At 37.9% G+C, this 15,962-nt stretch overlaps 1 protein-coding gene across 1 annotated transcript in view; it reads right to left on the bottom strand.

Annotated features, from left to right (window-relative positions):
• TENM2 (teneurin transmembrane protein 2) overlaps positions 1-15,962 on the bottom strand; it is a 1,242,216-nt gene that overhangs the window by 1,013,873 nt on the left and 212,381 nt on the right. Inside the window, 1 exon segment of the mRNA XM_017849440.1 lies at positions 5,286-5,585. Within this exon segment, the coding sequence (XP_017704929.1) occupies positions 5,286-5,511 (226 nt within the window). The 5' untranslated portion in view covers positions 5,512-5,585.

Here is a 15,962-nt window from a genome sequence, read left to right as displayed (position 1 = left end):
TATGTTCATCTTTGGGAACAAAATGTATGGTGGATAGAGAGTCAGACACAGTCTATCAATAAGCTGGAAAAAAAGAAGTTCTGAGTTTGAAAATGTCAGAATTTTTGCAAGACACGGGAAACAAATCAAGAAGAAAGAAAAATTTCTGTTGCACCAAAATATTATTAGGGTTGAAGAGCAAGGGATCTCCACTTTTGCTGGTGGTAGGGTTAAAATGACAATAACTATAATGATAATTACTAGCACTTATTAAAAGAAAGATAATGTCCAGATCATAATAAATACATAACTGTAAGAAATAAACCCAATTACTCTATATGGTAGAGTTTTTACAGACGGAGAAAATGAGACTCAGTCGATGTTCTAGAATTTGGTCAAGATCACACTGATGGTACCCATCAGCACTGGGATATTGACAAAGTTGAACTCCAGAGTCTTCATTCATTACTCTTTTCCCATATGCCTCCCATATAAAACAACAAGGATTCAAGTTATCCAGCAAGAAGATAAAATTGAAAGGTTGTAGATTCTCTTTTTCTAAGGATTAAAAAATATATATATACAACCAAAGACTAGAAGGCGCTGTGTTATTCTTAGTTGAGCTATGAAAAGTAGTCCTATCTAGAAGTGGGAAGATAAATGGAAAGCAATCTTCTCAAGGTACATTTCAGCCTTCAAAATATTGACCACACAAACTCTTGAAATGTACTAACATCTACAAGGTATTCTTTGTAGGTAAATTAAAGTGCTGAGGTTTTCAAACTAGAACCTTTTAACCATTATTTAGGTAGAGTGGAAAAATGACTATTTTAAGACAATGGTATAGATAGAAATGTTTACAGATTTCCAAAATATTCCCACAATTATTATATAAATTAATTGAATCAGTACAGGTAATACTCTAGCTTACTAGTGGTTCATGAGTTTTCAGCTCATTAACACTGTTTAAATGTACATTATGCCAAATTATACAGAGCAAAAGTTATTGTGCAAATGATTTTAAAGATCACAAGAGCAAGAATTAATTTATGGAGTACCAAACCAAACCTAGCCTAAAATGTGTACGTGTGTGTGTGTGTGTTTGTTTATGTGCTTTTTAAAGCATATCAAAGAGTTGGTAGGATTTATTTCTTTGCTCTAACTGAATGAGAGAACTGATGCAAGCATACTTTCAAAAATTCAATCTTTCCCCAACTTTTTCTTTGACCTTGACCTAGACAGCCAGCCTGAGGTACAGAGAAAGAATTCAATCTTGGCCCCCTCTCGAGAGACTTGAACTGCTAACTGGAAAGAAGCACTTTTTGAGGAATAAGAGGCCTGGCTGAACTCTCTGGCCCACTGGGCCTTGGTTAGCACAGAAAAGAGTCAGTTCTGCTTACCTGAGCAATATCATTTAGATAGTGACACCTTTCTTGGTTAGTGTTCCAGGTGGACAGGTTTTGCAAAAAGGTGATGACCATAAGGGAGGACATAGAATCAGCGCTGACAGCCCAGTATACATCCCTGCAGTCGAAACTTTTTCCTAGAGTGGTGGTTGGTAGAGAGGTATTGTAGGCAGGAATGCTTCTGGAGAGTCAAGAATGATTGTGAGATGGAGGTGAATGGATGAGAACAGGAATTACATCAACAGGGCTGGGAGCTGGTGGTGAATACTATATGTTCAATCAATACTATTAATTACAGTTCCTGTATTATTAAGAAAGATGTAAAGCTATGGATTCTTGAAAGGCTTAGAAAGTGTATTCATAGACTCTTTCCCACCTTTGACCAAGGATTTAATTATATTTTTGTTTGTTTACTTATTTATTTGGGAGGTGATGAAACACATTGGTTTAAAACATAGTTCTTGAATCCAGTCCCTTAGGTTTGAAGCCTATCTCCAGCTCTTTCCATGTTTTCAACTTTGGATGACTTATTTAATCTCTCTCTGACTCAGTTTCCTAATAAGTAAACAAGGGAGTGATAGTACCCACCTTGCAAAGTTGTTGTGAGCATTAACTGAGTTAAGGCAAGCAAAATGCTTAGATTGACTCCAGACACAGAGTACTCAACAAATGTTCGCCGTTGTTCTTTTGTCATAGTTATTATTGTTTGTTTAATACACCTGAAAACCATGTAGTAATCCTCATGAAACACAGAATGCAGAGCAGAGTCCCAGGCACATGCACATGCAAAAGCAGAATTCACATCCAACTCTAGATTCCTAAGCCCCAGGAGAACGTCTTGTATATCACATTGCTCTTCACCCTACCTCTGGGGTCCAAAACAAAACAAAACAAAAGACAAGCTTATACAAACTGCCTGGGAACTTGGCCGACCTTCATTATTCAAAGTGGCATCTATTTCACAGGTTGGACTAGGGCTGGGTCTGACCAGGGATCAGACCACTGCTCACTTTTGTCAGGTGCATTAGCTCTCAGACCACTAGGATGCTATTTAGTGCAGGATTAGTCATTTACTAATTACTAATTACTCCAGTGGCCACAGACCGAAGGTCAGCAATTTTCTTCCTTCACACCAGGAGGATCCAGCATAATAGAGGCCAGACAGGTGATTTGCATACTCAAGAGAAGAAGCCACAATAGAAGAAGGCAGAGAAGGAGTCTGTGTTGAAAGTAAGCAAAGATGAGCACAATTTGACCGGAGCCTCCGTAAGCTTCTCACGGAAACACCTGGCTCATTTCTCCTGCTGGGAGATGGCAGGTTCTTGCATTTGATGCTTGAGCGGGCCAGGTGGGGTAACTGGACAAGGTCTGACTCTGGGCCCGCATCACTTTCACTGGCTGGCAATTCTTTTCCACGCTGAGCATCTGTAGAGTCATCCAACTGTGTTTGCAAAACTTGGTTGTATGTGAGAAGTGTGTTTGTTTTATGATCAGTGTCTTGGGTTTTAAATAAGAATACTGCAGGAGATGATCCCACTATGATCCTTGTTAATGTACCTCTAGGCTAATAAGTACGGAGATGATCCTGCTCTTTGATTTCATGAATAAGAAAATAAAATGGGAAATGCATGACATTTAAAAAAAATTATTGTTATTACTGAGTGTAAAATTTATTTTAACCCTCTCTGTAGTGGCTAAGTTTCAAGTTGAATGTACTGCTTGCCAGATTGTATCTCCTGTTCCTTCTCTCCTTAAATATGTGCTTATTTACTTCCTGCAGAGTTCAATTTTAGAACCCATCAAAGTAGATCCACTCAGACTCTGACTACATTTTCATGCATAAATTCATAGATGTCTTCAGAAGGAATTGCACTTGCATATGCAAATACCTTCTGATGCTTTTTATTTCTACTTTTGGCCTGCACAGTTTTTAATTCATGCAAACACATTACACAAACAAATATGGGCTCAATAACAACATGCGGCATGTGTGAATTGTTAATTGCAAAGCTCTGAGTTTGATATGGCCAAGCAACCTCTATTATTATCAATGGAGGGGAACAAGACTAAACAGGAAGCATAAAGGTATATTTGACAATAAAATACCAGTCCTTGGTTTTATTTTATGTAAATATTAATAATGGAAAAGGTGATAGGCCGATCCACCATTCAGCAATAACCTGGAAGCTACATCTCAGTGCACAATGATCCAGAAGCCAGGATACACCTTTAATAAGACTCAGGAAGAAGAGTGAACATTTCAGCACAGAATTCTGAGACACAAAAACATATGCAGCAACAACATAAATGAGACAAAAACTCCAGCAGAAAATGAAAGGCTTTCAACCACGTTGAACGTGCATCACCTTTCAAAATATTTGAGTTTCGTGTTAGTGCAGCTCTGGGAAACAACAGAGAGGTGTCCCAATTTTATTATATTGGAAATGTAAGCTCTCTCTCAGTTCATTAAGCCATGATTCTTCATATTTTTTTTTCCAATTGTCACTACCTGCAATTTCGGGAACGGTGAGAGCTTAACAAAGCAAAAACACTTGTTGAAGTTACAGATCAAAGGCATTTGATCCGGAGCAATTTTCAAGCAGCCTCTGCCCCCATTTTCTCATGGAGGAGGATCAGCATGTGTTTCATTTACATGAAGATAACTCAGAAAATAAGAAGGAAGATTAAATAAAAATTGTATCCTGCAAGAGTTATAATGGCAATGGAAACACAATTCTAACAGTTTCTCTGTTGATTTATTTTTTCAGTCCTCTGTTAAATATAAAAGCTGGAGCTAGGCTAAACCAAGAGTGTATAAAAAGGTGTTATCTAGAACAACCTCTGGATTGTAGATTTATAAACCGTGGGCATAGTGCTAATTAATAATACACACACACACACACACACACACGCACATTTTGTAATAAGTAAAAAATAGTAAAAGTAGTTTAAGGAAGCTGAGAAACCAGGACTAGAATTCCAAGCTAAGTTATTTAGTTAGAAATTAAACCCATTGCCACATTTACTCCTAAGGACATGGAACAAGAAATAATCAGTGTTATAAAACAAATGATGCAATAACCTAGCAGAGCAGGGCTTAGCCCTTTGGTGCTGGCAGAGTGACCCTTCCCGAGGCATTTGGTACAGTTTTGTGCCTTTGCTTGTAATTTTGCTGAGCCGTGAATGTAAACTGCACACACGGCGAGGCTGGTACTAGTAAGACATGGAGCTAGAGAGTGAGCTTTGTCACACCACCTCTCAGCACTGCTTTGCTTTAGTCTACGTGTTGATGCATTTACAGCAACCCTGGAGAAGTGATAACAGAACTCTTCATAAATATTGGACATGAAGAGAATGCCAACTGTTAGTGCTTGGGAGAAAAATGTTCTCCTCCCCAAAGAAATCAAAACAGTATAAGAAAAGGAAAATTAAGGCTTGGGGAAAGTAGGAGGGATAATTACATCAGTGGAATTGGAAAATAACATACATGTGGCCACCTATGCTCTGAAACACAAAAAGAGAAGCATATAACTCAGAATTAACATCATATTTTAGTTGAAGGAAAAGGGCGTATTATTATACACTATTTCAAAGATGTTTTAACCAAGATACACCATTTGTTCAAGGAGAATCTAAGTGAGAAACCCAATGCAAAAAGGAATAGAAATTTGAGGCTTGTAAGTGGACTACGAGGAGAATAGTTTTGAAAAACCACAGATAATCTTAGGTTTCTCAGGATAGAGATTCACCACGGTGTTAGGAATATCCTTTATGGAACCAAGGGTCTGCTGTAGGCTACATCTGTCAAAACCCACCATGGTGAATCTCCAAAAGTAGCCAGCAACCACGCAAATCAAGTAAGTTACACAGTTGAGAGCAAATCAGCAGGGGAAGACAAACCTTGTCTAGGAAACTCATCTGACTCCCGGTGGACGAGGTCTGTGACTCGGTTTCCATAGTGCATCCTGCTGTCATGATCATAGGCCTTCAGAGTCTCACTGGAGCTGTAGGATTTCTGTGTGGGCACGCGGCAGTCCTCACTGTCGAGAGAGGAGCTTGTGTAGCGACACTCTTTGCCACAGCGTCCTCTGGTCAAAGAGCGGTGTCGCCGGTCCTTTACATCCATTATTCCAGATATGGCAGAATGCTGATGTTTTCAGAAAAGTCAGGCCTGAGTTTTGGCACTTGTCACTTTGCCACCTAAAAACGTAGAAGAAAAAAACCAAGACTGTGATTACAAGAAATGTTGCCTTCAGTTCTGATTCATGCTCTGACTCAGACGAAAACGTGAAAATGCAGACTTGGTCAACCCTGAGCAATCTCTTTTGTAAAAGTTCAATGAAAACTAAACAATCAACCTAAATAGAAGAACTTGATAGAGTAAATTAATTTTCTTGCTGTTTAATTTAATAGATTTGGAAAAAACAGTAACAACAAATACTCATCTTTTGATTTTTTATGTATGCACAGATGACATGATGAGTCTGTCACTCTAATGCAAGATCTTACTATGAAGCAATTCAAAGCCAAATTGATTTTATTCTTCTTTAATTACATTCTCTCTATGCTAGAGAAGGCTTGGGTAGAAAACAAATACCACCCCGCCATCCCCACCGACCCCCCCCCAAAAAAGGAAAGAAAGGTACAGCAGCAGATCTGAGCATAAGACATAAATATGTGCTATTAATACTTTGTAGTGATACCAAGTCCCATGCAACTAACATAACATTTCCTAGCTATGTCTGGAGAATAAGAATAAAAGTTGTTCTCGACATGCAAACAATCTTTCTCCAATTTCTTCAACGAGCTTTTGGCAAACTCCCAGTTTTCGCTCCTTTGCAGATCTGTGTGTTGGACACACCTGGTTACTTCTTCTGCCTAGTCACCCACCAACATGATAACTGCTGACAGGCAGGCTTACTGGCACAGCCACCTGATAATTGCCCCAAGCCATTCTGTCACCTTCATTGCTGGGATACCCACTATAGAACAGAAAAAAAAAAAAAAAATGAGGAAGATTACCAAGTACAGTAGGAAAGCTGAAGGGGAAGGAACCTCTAACATATGAACTGGCAACCAGGGAGCCCCACAGTCTGGCATATGATACCCTCAGCCTGGAAGTGTATGCCAAACATCACTCAGAAAACACTCGCCTTCTGCCTAGCAAATATGACCAAAATGCTTAGGCGCCTCCAAGTTCCAAATCATAGGCTCTTATTGATTTCATTTGCTATGCAAAATAGCATAGACCACAGGGCCAGGACCTGGACAGAATGGACAAATACGAATTTTAATTAAAATGGAAAATGCAACCCAGAGCCAGGGTGATGATTTTTCTCCAGGCTACTGTTGCTCGCTGCCTCCTCAATATGTCAGGAAATACGGGGGGAGCAGATCTGTAGTTTTGAACCCCTCTGCTCTTCCTTGTCTACTTTACCACACTATAATAAGATAGCTGTGCACAGCAATGTGGATGACATTTGCCTCCAGACACCAGAAGCCAAGTAGCCCCTCCCTTGTTTTTTCATACTGGGAGTTCTTCTAGATCTCATGGACCCCTCTAATTTACACTGTGTGTATACTTTATCAAATATTGCCTGTAATTGCAGACAATTTTGTTTGACAATTGGCAATGAAAAAGAGGGTACGACTGGCCAGGCACGGTGGGTGGCTCACGCCTGCAACTTTGGGAGGCCGAGGCGGGTGGATTGCCTGAGGTCAGGAGTCTGAGACCAGCCTGGCCAACACAGTAAAACCCTGTCTCTACTGAAACTACAAAAAAAAAAAAAAAAAATTGGGCGTGGTGGCGGGCGCCTCTAATCCCAGTTACTTGGGAGGCTGAGGCAGTAGAATCGCTTGAATCCAGGAGGCGGAGGTTGCAGTGCGCTGAGATCCGCCATTGCACTCCAACCTGGGCAACAAGAGCAAAACTCCATTGCTCATAAGAAAGCACAAGCAGTAGCTAGTTTGCTGGAGTCTAGAGTCTCTCACTCAGCAAGTTCAGAAGTGCCTTTGAGAGTCTGTAGTCATGACTCCAGAGGACATAAGTAGTGTCGACATGTCAGTTTTTGCTGTGGCATAGTCAGTTCAAGTGTCTCCACATTAAGGCAATTTTTAGATGCCCAAATCTCCTTTCCTAACTTCTAACATGCGATTTCAACATTTTGGAATCCATACTATAGGTTATTTAAGAGTGTGGCCATTGAGGTCTTAATTGGATGCCAGTCCTATCAGGACCACGGGTGAGACACAGCCCTTGTCAAAATTATTCCTGGTCTTTTGAACTCAGTTTCTCAATCAGTTGAAATAGAAAAAAATAGTATCTACTTCACAGAGTTTTTGTAAAAATTAAAACATACACGGTGGTAAAATTCCTAGTATACTATTTAACACATCATAGGTGGTCAATTAAAATTAGTTTTATTCTCCTCTGAATGATTAAAACATTTTTTTTGTTAGCTAAGGAGTTACAGACTTGCATAAGACAGAGGAGGAAGATGATGATATGAATCCCTGAAACTCACAGTTCTAATAATAAATCCTAATTTTTAAGCTAGGCTCCAATCACGGAAGACATTCAGCGTCTACTAAAAGAATATAAGACTGTGTGCACCAACACTGAGGAGCCACAGGTGGTTTTATCGGGAGTTGAGTGTTTTGAGTCAATTTGATGATTTCTTCTCTCTCGCTTCACTGTTAGTTTGTAATTTCAGTATCTTCAGTGTTCCAGACTCATGAAATCTTATCTTCTCTAATTTGCATTGTGCTAGAAAAGTAGACTGACTTTCTACATATGTGTGTGTATGTGTGTGTGCTTTTATTTTATTTGTTAAATCATGCTCAGAGTGGGAGCTTAAAAGCTTATAATTTTTTTTTTTTTTTTTTTGAGATGGAGTTTTGCTCTTGTTGCCCAAGTTGGAGTGCAGTGATGCAATCTCGGCTCACTGCAACCTCTGCCTCCCAGGTTCAAGTGATTCTCCTGCCTCAGCCTCCCAAGTATCTGGGATTACAGGTACCCACCACCACACTCGGCTAATTTCTTGTATTTTTAGTAGAGATGGGGGTTTCACCATGTTGGCCAGAGTGGTCTTGAACTCCTGACCTCAGGTGATCTGCTTGCCTTGGCCTCCTGAAGTGCTGGGATTACAGATGTGACCCACTGTGCCAGGCCGCAAGGTTTATAACCTATTAATAAAGTTCAAGAACTTTAGTGTTTGGACATTTTGGCATCTAATGTGGTTGCTCAGAGATCTTTTCCTGATAAATTTCTCTTTCTTGGCTCTGCCCTTGATAGTTAAATTTGTCAGCAATATCACCTCTGGATAAATGATGGAAATTTATATATGATGAGGTAAAAAATCACAAATCTCAGTCAGAGAAACTAAATTTCTTAAGGAGCTAGGCAGAGCTCACAGACTGTTGGCAAATAGACATTTTGCATTTAGCCTGCCTATTACTTAAAAACTGATTGTCGGCTGGGTGCGGTGGCTCACGTCTATAGTCCCAACACTTAGGGAGGCCGAGGCGGGTGGATCACGAGGTTAGGAGTTCAAGACCAGCCTGGCCAAGATGATGAAATCCGGTGTCTACTAAAAACACACACACACACACAAAAGCCGAGCCTGATGGCAGATGCCTGTAATCCCAGCTACTCAAGATGCTGAGGAAGAGAATTCTTGAACTCAGAAAGCAGAGGTTGCAGCGAGCTGAGATCACACCACCGCACTCCAGCTGGGCAACAGAGTGAGACTCCATCTCAAAAAAAAAAAAAAAAAAAAAAATTGATAGTCAGTATTAAAAGACAAAGTGGAAGAATTATATATGAAAATCTGGATTCTTATCTTTAAAAATCAGGCAGTCTATAAATGTCTCCTTCGAGAAAGACAGAATAGACATACTTTTCCCTATTTTCCCTACAAGGTACAGCTAAAAGCCCCAAACATTATATAGAAAACACATAAGATTATGAAAAGTAGAAAGAAGAGCAGAACAACGAGGGGCCTCAGGACCCAAGGAACAACAGTGGTGAGTTTCCTGGGGTTTCTTTTTGCTATATATATGGCAAAAACAAATGAGATGATAGATAGATAGATAGATAGATAGATAGATAGATAGATAGATAGAGATAGACAGAGATATAGATTGATACAGATATCCCAGACATGGACCTGGTAACCCAGAGATCTCAATGGGCACAGACAACAAAAGTGAGCCTCCTATATAGCCAAAGGACTATGAAAAAGGCAGGCTCGGTCGGGCGCGGTGGCTCACGCCTGTAATCCTAGCACTTTGGTAAATCGAGGTGGGCGGATCACGAGGTCAGGAGATCGAGACCATCCTGACTAACGCGGTGAAACCCTGTCTCTACTAAAAATGCAAAAAAATTAGCCGGGCATGGTGGCGGGCGCCTGTAGTCCCAGCTACTCTGGAGGCTGAGGCAGGAGAATGGCGTGAACCCGGGAGGCGGAGCTTCCAGTGAGCCGAGATCGTGCCCATGGACTAAAGCCTGGGGGAAAGAGAAAGGACCCCGGCCCAAAAAAAAAAAAAAAAAAGGAGCGGGCTCACAAGAAAGAAAACGTTGAGACAATGTCTACCCTACTTCAACCACACATCATGGAAACCGACCGTGGCCCCACCCCCATCTTCAGCAGCAAAAGCCAAGTGGGAAGCTCACCCTTCTATGAAAATGAGGCTGCAAGTAGGCACCAACCTCAACCAGAATACAGGAGAGCCAGGGTTTTCAGCCCCTTCCAGGAAATAGTGAAGCTCTCCTCTTCGTCCACCGCCACTGAGCATAAACAAGGCACTCCTCCCCTTCTCCACTGTGGTGGTGTGGAGGAAGGTTTGGGAGAGTCAGAAATTTTCACGGTCCTCCTGTGGTGAGTCCTCTTGCCCCCTGTGGTGTCAGCGGATGCCATGTAGTAAGCAGTACTGAAGCATTCCTACCTCTACCACCCGGAGAGGTATCGCTGCGTGTCTCGTGGGGAGCCAGAACTTCCATTCTTCTATACCCTGGGTTAGCTTTCCCCTCAGCATCTAAGAAAAAACTCCCAACCTTTGAATGTTGACAAAAGCTGAGCAGGGAATTTGGCAGTAATGAGGTAGGTTCCCCCTTTCTCTGTCAACAGCCATGTCAGAGAAAATCAGCTAAAATAGGTTTAAATAAGAACCAGAGTCTCATAACATGATATCCCAAATGTCCAGGTTTCAATAAAAAATCACTTGTCATACCAAAAGTCAGGAAGTTCTTAAGCTGAAAGGAAAAAGGCATTCAATAGATGCCAAAGCTGAGATGACAAAGATGTCAGTATTATCTGATATAAGCAGCCATCATGAAATTGCTTCAATGGACAATTATGGGCACACTTGAAACAAATGGAAAACAGAAAGTCTCATCAAAGAAATGGAAATTCTCAGGAACCAAATAGAAGATGTAAAGAAGACCCCAGTGAAAATTTCAGAACTGAAATATACAATAACCCCAAACAAAACAAAACTCTCAATAGATGGTAGATTGACTTAACAGCAAAGAGGAGGCAAAAAGAAAAGAATGAGAACTTGCAAATAATCAGTAGAAATTACCCCAATATATACAACAGAAGAAAGAAAGAAAGAAAGAGAGAGAGAGAGAGAGAGAGAGAGAGAAAGAAAGAAAGAAAGAAAGAAAGAAAGAAAGAAAGAAAGAAAGAAAGAAAGAAAGAAAGAGACTCACTTAGGGACCTGTAGGGACCTATAGGGTCATGATAAAATGCCTAATGTTCATGTCATCAGAGTCCCAGGAGGAGAAAGAAGGAGGGGCCGGAAAAGCGCTGAAAATGCAGCTGTATATATCCCAACTTTGCAAAAGGCATGAAAGTACCTATTCAGAAAGCTGAGTGAATCCCATGCAGGACAGATCCAATTGCATCCACAGTTAAACTTCTGAAAACTAAAGGCAGTGAAAAAATATTGAAAGGGTTAGAAAAAAAATTACAACTTATCTATAGGGGAAAATGATCTGAACGACAGTGGACTTGTTATCAGAAACCATGGAGGTCATTAGAAAGTAGCACAACACTTTTCAAGTGCTGAAAGAAAAGAGTCTTCAAACTAGAATCCTATATTCAATGAAAATATCCTTCTGGAATGAAATAAAGTTCAAGAAATTATCAGATGGAGGACAATTAAGAGACTTGGTCACCAGTAGACCTATTTTTTTAAAATAGCTAAAGAGTTAGTTCTCTAAATAGAAAGGAAACCATAAAAGGAGGAATCTTGGAACACCAAGAGTTAGTGAGAATGTGGAAAGCAAAAATATGAGCAAATGTAATAAACTTTCTCCTTTTGAGTTTTAAGAATTTTCGATAGTTGAAGCAAAATTAAAACAATCTGGGATATGATTCTAAATGTATGTAGATAATATATTTAATAAATTATATTATAAATAGGGGAGGGTCAGAGAATGTAAAGGAAGGGGAGGCTTCCACACTTTATTCAAACTAGTAAAATGATGAAAGGAGTAGGCTGTGATAAGATATGTATGTACAATGTAGCAACTACAAAAGCTATACAAAGAGATGCGCTCAAAATTACTATAGGTAAGTAAAACTGGAGCCCTATAAACTGTTCAGTAACCCATAAGAAAGTAGGAAAAATAAAACAGAGGTATGAAAAGTGTAGAGAATGTGGGAACAAACAGAAAAGTAAAAATAAAAGTGCAAACTTAAGCCCTAAAATAGCAATGCTTTTTTTTAAAATGTAAATGGTCTTAATATATTGATTAAAAGACAAAGACTGGCAAAGTGAATTAAAAACATGACCCAACTCTATGGTGCCAATAAGAAGGTTATTTTATTTCATTTTATCTTTTGACAAGGTCTCAATCTATTACCCAGGCTGGAGTGCAGTGGCACAACCACAACCCACGGCAGCCTTGACTTTCCAGACACAAGCGATGTTCTTGTCTTAACTTTCTTAACTTCCTGAGTAGTTGGGACTACAAGCATGTGCCACCATGCCTGGCTAATTTTTGTGTTTTTTATGGAGATGGAATTTTGCCATGTTGCCAAGGCTGGTCTTGAACTCCTGGCCCAAGTGATCTACCTTCCTCAGCCTCCCAAAGTGCTGAGATTACAGTCATGAGCCACCGTGATCCACCAAGAAAGTCATTTTATATATAACAACCCAGGCACATTGCAAATAAAACTAAAAAAAAAAAAAAAAGGTATAATGCAAATATTAATCAAAAGAAAGCAGGAATGACTATATTAATATTGGATTAAGTGAACCTTACAGGCAAAGAAATTACCAGAGACAGACAGGAGCGTTATAAAATGGTAAATCTTCCAAGAGGACGTGGCAATTCTAAATATGTATGACCCCAAAAAACATATCTGCAAAATACGTGAAACAAAAAATGATATAACTGAAAAAAATTTAATGCACAATTGTATTTGAGTTCTCAACACCCAGGTCTTCAAATTTAATAGAATATTTAAATGGAAAAATCAGGAAGGATATAGAAGATCCCAACAACACCATGAGTCAACAAGATAAATCAACATTGACACAACTCTCCTCCCAACAATAGCAGGTTATAAATTTTTCTCAAGTGGGCATGGGGTTTATATCAATATAAACCATATCTTGGATCATAAAACATACCTCAAAAATTTTTAAAGAATTAAAATCATACAGAGTATGTTCCCTGACAACAATGGAATAAAACTAGAATCAATAATAGAAAATAAGAAGAAAATCTCCACACACTTGAAAACTAAACAACACTCTTCTAGATAATCCATGGGTCAAGGAATTCTCAAAGAAAAAAATCAAAATATACATTAAAGTAAATAAAAATGAAAATATAATATCAGTATTTGCAGGATACAGTTAAAGCGGTGATGAAAGGGAAGTTTATAGAAATAAATGCATACACTGGACGACAACAACAGAAAAAGCCTCAAATCAATAATATAAGCTCCCATTTCAAAAACTAAGAAAAAATAAGAAGAAAAAGACATAATGCAAAAAAAAAAGGGAAGGGAATAATAAACATAAGACCCAAATCAATAAAACTGAAAACAGAAAAACAATAGAGAAAACAATTAAAATTTGTTTCCTTGAAAAGATCAGTAAGAATGACAAACCTCTAGGAAGACTGACAAAGAAAAAAATAGAAGACACAAATTATCCACATCAGGAATAAAACAGGAGATATCATTTTGGCCCTGAAGACATGAACAAGATAATTAGAGAACATAGCTGGCCCACCATATCCATGGATTTTGCCATATCAGATTCAATCAGCCTCATATTCCACCAACTGTGGATCAAAATATTTGAAAAATAAAAAAATAACCATACAACAATAAAAAATCATACACATAAAAATCAGTAAACACTAAATCTATTGCATCCATAGTCAAACTTCTGAAAACTAAAGGCAGAGAAAAAAATATTGAAAGGTTGAGAAAAAAAATTACAACTTATCTATAGGGGAAAAGGATCTGAATGACAGTGGATGCAAAAATCAATAAATAATAAATATAACAAAACTATACATAGCATTTACATTATATTAGGTATATAAGTAATCTAGAGATGATTTAAAGCATACAGAAGAATATCATAGGTTATATGCAAGTCCACCATTTCACATAAGAGACTTGAGTATTCGTGGATTTCGGTATCTGTGGGACATCCTGGAACTAATTCCCCATGGATGCCGAGAGGTGATTGTACTACAAACAGATCGATACACAATATAACTTTGACAAATGGACTAACTCCTCAAAAAACTCAAAGTATTACAACTCTTCCAATATGAAATATTAAATAGATCATTTGAATGATCTTATAGTTATTAATGAAATTGAATTTCTAATGTCACAAGTCTCTCTCTCTCTCTCTCTGTCAGACACACACACACAGACACACACAACACACAATGAACAGGCTCAGCTGGTTTCACTAGAGAATTCTACCAAATATTTAAAAAAGAATTGACAGCAGTTCTATGACATCTCTTCCAGAAAATTAGAAGGGGATCGTTTTCCAATTTATTTTATGAAGCTACTTATTACCCTCATGACTAAACAAGACAAAATAGTACAAAAAGAAAGAGCAAAAGAAAGAAAGAAAAGAAAAGAAAGCTAAAGACCAATAAGCCCTTGGTATATAGATGCAAAAAATCCTTATGATAGCAAATTAAAAAATCAATAATATATAAACACAATTACATCATGAACAAAAGAGATTTATTCTGAGGATGCAAGTCTCAGAATTCAATATTTTAAAGGCAATGAATGTAATTCATTGTATTAAAAGGCTAAAAAAATTCTAGTCACAGTATCTCCCTTGAGAATTCAAAGACATAATGATATCTGCTCTCACCAGTCTTGTTGAACATGGTGCTGGAACTTCTAGATGGTGCAATCACACAAGAAAGGAAAATAAGCAGCATATAGATCAGAAAGAAATACACAAAACTTTCCCTGTTTACAGATGACATGATTGCATATGAAGAAAAATCTCAAGGAATCTACAAGAAAACTCCTAGAACTAATATAAGCAAGTTCCTCAAAGTCACAGGATATAAGATAAAAATGTAAAAATCAATCGCATTTCAATACACTAGCAATGAACACATGGGCACTGGAAATCAAAACACAAACCACTTAGAATCACTAACAAAATGAAATACTTAGATATAAAGCTTTCAAAAAGTGCATAGAAATTATATGGTGCAAACTACACAACACTGATGAAAGAAATTATAGAAGATCTAAATAAATGGAGAGACATATTGTGTCATGGATTGAAAGACGCAACAGAGTAAAAATATCAATTCTCCCCAAATTGTTATACAGATTGAATGAAATTCCTGTCAACTCTTAGCAAAAATTTTTGTAGGTATAGATAAGTTTATCTTAAAGTACATACAAAAGGCACAAAACTGGAATAGCTAAAACAATTCTTTAAAAAAGAAGAAAGTGGGAGGAATGAATCTATCCAATTTAAAGACTTATAGAGCCACAGGAATCAATACTGTGTGGTCTTGGTGGAGAAATAGACACACATATTAATGGATAGAATAGAGAATCCAGGTACATAGCCACACAGCTCTGTCCAACTGATTTTTAAGAAAGGTGCAAAAGCAATTCAGTGGAGGTAAGACAGCATTTTCAACAAAGGGTGTTGGAGCAATTGAACAACCACAGGGAAAAACAAACAATAAAAAACTTCTTAATTTAGTTTAAATATATATGTATTGGTGTGTATATATACATTATATACCATACATATGGTATATTATGTATTTCATATATAATATACCATTATGTAATATATACCATATATGGTATATAATATATATGATATATTATGGTGTATATTATGTATATCATGTATTATTATATGTATAATATATAATGTATAATAATACATAATATGTATTATACACCATATATGGTATATAGTATATAATATATAAATATATATTATACATACATATATTATATATTATATTTTTTATATATATCCTATTAGTTCTGTCCCTCTGAGAGCCCTAATACATGTGACATTTGACCTAATTCT

This window comes from Rhinopithecus bieti, unplaced genomic scaffold, assembly GCF_001698545.2.
Source record: "Rhinopithecus bieti isolate Rb0 unplaced genomic scaffold, ASM169854v2 scaffold_30732, whole genome shotgun sequence".
Classification (NCBI taxonomy): Eukaryota; Metazoa; Chordata; class Mammalia; order Primates; family Cercopithecidae; genus Rhinopithecus; species Rhinopithecus bieti.
The sequence above is the reverse complement of the archived record's forward strand: the minus strand, read 5'-3'. Positions and strand labels throughout refer to the sequence as shown.